Source organism: Falco naumanni, chromosome 2 (assembly GCF_017639655.2).
Source record: "Falco naumanni isolate bFalNau1 chromosome 2, bFalNau1.pat, whole genome shotgun sequence".
Taxonomy (NCBI): Eukaryota; Metazoa; Chordata; class Aves; order Falconiformes; family Falconidae; genus Falco; species Falco naumanni.
Genome location: NC_054055.1, coordinates 16,229,933 through 16,235,475, shown reverse-complemented (window position 1 = coordinate 16,235,475; position 5,543 = coordinate 16,229,933). Strand labels below are relative to the sequence as shown.

Below are 5,543 nucleotides of genomic sequence, written 5' to 3'. Positions count from 1 at the left end.
AGGTTTTCCTCTCCGGGCCGTTGCCGAGGCGGGGGGCTGGGGGATGAGCAGCCCGCGGGCAAGCGGGGCGGGAAGCGAAAAAGCGGGTTTAGGGGCCATCCCTCCCGCAGAGCCCGGCACGTCGGGGCAATCCCCCCGCCGCCCTGCCCGGCCCCTCAGCCCCTCTCCTCGGGGCTCCTGGCCCAAAAGCAGGGAGCGGCACCCCTTGGCAGGGTCGGGGGGTTCCAGGTCCTGCCCGGCTAAGGCGAACGGGGTCGCGGGGCAGGGGCCACCCCGGGTGGCCCCTTACGGGTCGCGCCCCGCCCAGGAGGGCCGAGGGAGGTCTCACGTGGGGGAGCGGCGCCTATGGGGAGGCGGCGGGGCACGGCGGGGCGGCGAGCTGTCAAAGCGGCATCCCGGGCGCTGGGAGCGGGAGCAGCCCTATGTGTCCCTAAGTTGGAAGACCCCACCCCACCCCGGCCCTGCTCGCCATGAACACCGACGAGCAGTATTACGCCTCGGCGCAGCTCTACAAGGAGTCGTGTGCGTTTCAGAGAGCCCAGGCGCAGGATTACAACCCCAGCCCCCCCGCCTGCCTGTACATGGGCAGGCAGCAGCAGGCTCCTTACCCCAGCGCCTTAGGGGCTCTCGAGCAAGGCAGCCCGCCAGACATTTCACCTTACGAGGTGCCCCCCATCACGGAGGATGCCGGGGTCTCCCACCTTCATCACCATCACCACCACCACCCTCATCTTCCTCCTCCCCACCAAGACACGCTGCCTTTCGCAGACGGGGCGGACACGGGGGCGATAGAGGAGCCCCGAGCGCAGGTGCCTTTCGCCTGGATGAAGTCCACCAAATCGCACGCCTGGAAGGGACAGTGGACCGGTAAGCCCCGCCGCCTCCCTCTGCCTCTGCCCCGCCGCTGCTTTCTCCACCGGCGGTCAGGAGCCCTCCCCTGCACCGGTCCTGCTCCCGCCGCTCGGCTGTAGCGTGGAGGGGTCCTAGAGGGTCGCTGCCCCGGGCCGCTCCTTCCCAGCCCCTCAAAGACCCACTGCTGTGGAGCTGCTACCGTCGGGTTGAACGCTGGGGTGGGAGCCGGCCCTCCGGTCCCCAACGGCGGGCTCGCCACTCCCCGCGCTGCCCAAGCCCTGAGCAACAATTAACGAATTAATTTTCACCAATTAACTAATGGTCGCCAAGTCGGGGCGAGGTGCAAACGCCTGCAGGGCGCGGCTGCCTCGCCGAGCAGGGGGTGGCCGCTCCGCCGGCGCGGTGGGCTCCCCGCGGGGGTCCGCGCAGGGCGAGGCGGGGGGCGCGGAGACCCCGGCGAGGTGGAGCGGGGGGAGGCGGCAGGCAGGGCTACAGGGGCAGGGCACGGCACCAGGTACCCGCCGAACAGCACCCGGTACCCCGAGGCAGCCGAACAGCCCCTCTCCGCTGTCTCTCGGCTCTCCCCGGTGCCCGGGGTGCAGAGCCCCTCTCCCCTTCTGGCCCCTCATTCCCACCCCCTCCTGCTTCCCGGTGGGTTTTAGCCGTAAGTGCACCTTCTCGAGTGAAAACCCAGGGCAGGGGAAACAATGCACAAACGAAACAGGGCTGCCAGCGAGGGGAAGAAACTCTATCTGGGCAAAAAGTTCCGCTGCCCAACAATATTTCTGTCTCTGCCTGCACAATGTTATCGTGTCCTGCGCCTTTGTCACGCCTATACGGCAAATATTATACGAATGGCTTTGTTCAAATAGACAGTTGAAAAAAGGACCGGAGTATTAAAATCACCGCGAAATAGTTTGGGAATTGCACGGAGCAGACGGAGGGGGAAGGCAGGACAGGCGGCGGTGCACGGTCCCCGCGGAGGCGCAGCCGCCGGGAAGGGGAGAGGAGCGCTGCCCCACGCCGCGGGCCCGGCGGCAAACTGAGCCGGGGGGGTGGGGGTGAGTGGGGGGAAAATCAAATCCTTTTCCTTGGGTTGAATAAATTCTGGGAATAAAAAAAGTAAAAGAGAGAAAGGAAAAAAAAAAAGAAAGAAAAAAAAAGAAGTTAAAGCCGAACTCTAGAACTACCTTTTTTTTCTTCTTCTCTGTCTCCTGCACCCGAGGAATGACAAAACCATCAGCAAAACGAAACTTTTCCCGTAAAGGCCGAAAACCCTTCCCAGTTCTTCCCAGCTCTGCTGGGAGGTCCAGGCGAGGGCCGTGCAGCAGGTGACACGGTGCGTGTCACCGGGCTGCTGCTACCGCGGGTGCGCTGTGCGCGCCCGCGCAGCGAGAGGGGCGCAGCGGTATACATTGCAAACGGTACCGCCTCAGGATTCATTTTGCATGGAAACCCTTGGGATTTAGGCGTCCGTGGATGCTGCGGGGCTTCGCGTTGTTACCGCCAGGGAAAGGCGCCCAGAGAGGCCGCGGCCGAGCCCGGCCCGGTGCCACCCGCCGTGCCCGGCTGCGGGGGCTCGCCCGTCCCGCGGGCCTCCCACCAGCCCCGGCTGTTCCGCCCGCCCGGTAGCACTTGTTTACTCCACCATAACAGAACAATTTTTTCACATCCGTACAGAAACATACGTGTATATACATAGGTTTGTACTTGCAAACTTTTTTTATGCATATACATGTCTTTTAATATATATTTTAATACATATACACATCGGTGTATCTACATAGGTTTGTATTTATAAACATTTTAATGTATCCATGTATTTTAATATATATTTAAATATATATATACACACACACAAGTATATATACATAGGTTTGTATTTATAAACATTATATACACGTAAAATCATGGGAATCGGTAGATGAGAGGCAGGAAAGCCCGCGTAGCACCCTTCAAATGGCTGTTTCAACCTGGCTGTTCCAACCACCGCTCCCTGCGGATGGTACCGCCACCGAACCCGCACCCAGCCGGGCTCCCGGCGCTGCCAGCAGCAGCCGTGGGTTCCAGCGCCCACCCCAGCCCCCTCGCTGCCCCGCCGGTGCCACCCGCGCCCCTGTACCCACGCAGGACGGCAGCTGGGAATGGCGATCCCGACGCTGTTTCCGAGAATGACAAACCCAAGGTCCCACCAACCTGGCGGAACGCAGGGGCTGCGCTCCCGGCCCCGGGGGTCCCGGCGGCCGCGAAAGGGCCCAAGCCTCCGCGAGCCCAGGGCTGCAGGGTGGCGATATCCGGGGAGAAACACCCCAAATCCTGTTCCACCAGGCTTCCCCCCAGCTTTTGGCGGCCTGTGCCGCCGGGTGCCCGCGGCAAGGCCTCGTCGGGGAGAGCCGCCCGCCGTGCCCGGCGCTCCTCGCCGCGCCCCCCGTGGGACCTCGCCGGCCCCGCTGCCCGGCTGGCTTCTCCAATGGGTCTTTTACTGGAGAGGTGAGATTTTTTTTAAATTACTTTTTGGCTTTAATTCTGTTTTTTGGTTGCTTGTGCGTGTGTAGCACACAGAGAACTAATTTTTTTAAATTATTGTTTTGGCTTGAGGTTTCTTTTGGGTTAGTTTTTTTCCTTTTTTTCCCTTTTCTTCTTTTCTTTTCTTTCTTTTTTTTTTTTTTTTTTTTTTTTTTACACGAATCTGAGCAATTGCCAGGCCCTGGACCCGGGAGTCCTTCGGAGCTTTCGGTGACACTCGACCAGTGGCTCTTGAGCATCTCTCCCGGCTCGAGGGATGGCGCTTCCCTGAAAGCTTCGAGCAAATTGTTTAAAAGACAAAAATGAATTATTATAACATAAAATGGCAGCAGTCGTGACTGCCGCCACCAGCAACGTCTCACTCCGAGGCCACCCCCTCGCCCCGCTTGCTTACCCCCGCGTGTCCTCTGCACCGCGCAGGGGTGCGGGGATGTGCCCCCCGCCCCCTCCGCAGCCCGAGGGGGCGGCCGGGCGGGCCGGGGCTGACTCTCCCTTCTCTCCAGGGGGGTCCTACGTGGTGGAGCCCGAGGAGAACAAGCGGACGAGGACAGCGTACACCCGGGCGCAGCTGCTGGAGCTGGAAAAGGAGTTTCTCTTTAACAAGTACATCTCCAGGCCGCGGCGGGTGGAGCTGGCTGTCATGTTGAACTTGACCGAGAGGCACATCAAGATCTGGTTCCAGAACCGGCGGATGAAATGGAAGAAGGAAGAAGACAAAAAGCGAGGGGCGGGCAACAGCAATGTCCCCGAGCAAGACTGTGTGGTGTCCTCCGGGGAGCTCCAGGGCAAGGAGGATCTGCAGCCATGCCCGCCTGGGAACCTGCCCTCGGGGGCCTCCAGGGACCTGCTCGCCCCCAGCCTCGCCCCCAGAAGGCAGCAGGACTCTCGGTGAGCCGCGGGGAGCCCCACGCCCCGGGCCGAGGAAGAGGACGGGACCGGGAAGAGAGCCGAGGGGCTGGCGCCGGCCTCCCGCCTCTGTGCCGTGCCGTGCCCGACCCTCATCGCCTTCCCCTTGGGAAACTCGGTGCCACCGCTCCGAAACTCCCGTACCGCAAAAATTACACGAAAGGTGTTCAGGCCCCGCCAAGCGAGGCTCGCTGCGGGCCGCAGGGCACCTCTCCCGCTCTCCCCGGGCACCCCGCGCCGCTGCCGACACTACGGGGCAGCTTCCCCCGGGGAAGGCGGGTGTCGGGCGACCACCGACGGTGTGTGCAGCCCTGGGTACACAGAGCCGTCTGGACACCGAAGGAGAAGCGAGTGCACGCCGCCTTACCGCTGACGGCCGCCTCGTCGGGGTGCGAGTCCCGCCGTGCCCAGCGCGACACAAGCGCGGACGCGGAACCCAGCGCCCCAGACCGCCCCGAGGCTGACACTCCGCCGGCCCCGTCCCTTCTAGGCCCTTCTGTAGGCTCTACCGAAGGCTGCCCCAGGACTACTTACTCACGTCTTTGGAAACTGGAACCTGGTTTATTTCCTTTTCTTTTGCTTTTGGTAAAAAAAAAAAAAAAAGAAAAAAAAAGAAAAAAAAAACCAAAAAAAGGAAAAAAAAAGAAAAACCCCAAACTAAAACAAAACAAAAGAGCCCGAGTGTCCTGCGGGCAGGATTTGTGTCCCCCGATAACCGGCTCACGGTGACCGGCACAGGTAGCCGGACCCTCCGCCGGGCTCCGCCAGCGCCTGCGGCAGACGCTGCGATGCGGCCCGCGGCTCCGCGGTCGTAGGGGCTCCGCGGCGGGGGCTCCGCAGCGCGCAGGGCTGCGCTCGCCTGCCCGACGGGTGGGGGCAAGCCCGGAGATGCGTCAGAAAATCCGCGGGTGATCTCCAGGAAGAGCGCAGAGGCAGATTAGGCTGCGAGCCGAGAGCGGGACGTGTTTTGGGAGGCAGGTCTGGTCCCAGGGACATTTCTCTTTAGGGACAAGCTCCTGCCTCCCTTCCACCTCTTCTACAAGCTCGGACCCTTCCTCGGAGAGAAGCAATTTCCCTGCAGCAGAAGCTCCCGGCCCGGTGCGGCTCTCTGCATTTTTTTTCTCTGCAGACCTGGCTTTACATCCCAGCAGAGGTGGGGGGCCAGCCGGCCCCCGAGGCGCTGCGGTGCCTTTTTCCAGGTGACATTTTTGGGCCCGAGCCCGGCGTGCAAAAGAGCCTGGCTCCTCCGGGCTGGAGCG

General features: G+C 61.9%; 1 protein-coding gene across 1 annotated transcript; it reads left to right on the top strand.

The window, feature by feature from the left end:
- Window positions 1–459: 459 nt before the first annotated feature.
- On the top strand, window positions 460–4,599 carry PDX1 (pancreatic and duodenal homeobox 1). The gene is made up of 2 exons (XM_040584209.1): window positions 460–867; window positions 3,882–4,599. Exons 1-2 carry the CDS (start codon window positions 471–473, stop codon window positions 4,268–4,270), a joined length of 786 nt encoding a protein of 261 aa, XP_040440143.1. The 5' UTR covers window positions 460–470; the 3' UTR covers window positions 4,271–4,599.
- The last annotated feature ends 944 nt before the right edge of the window (window positions 4,600–5,543 follow it).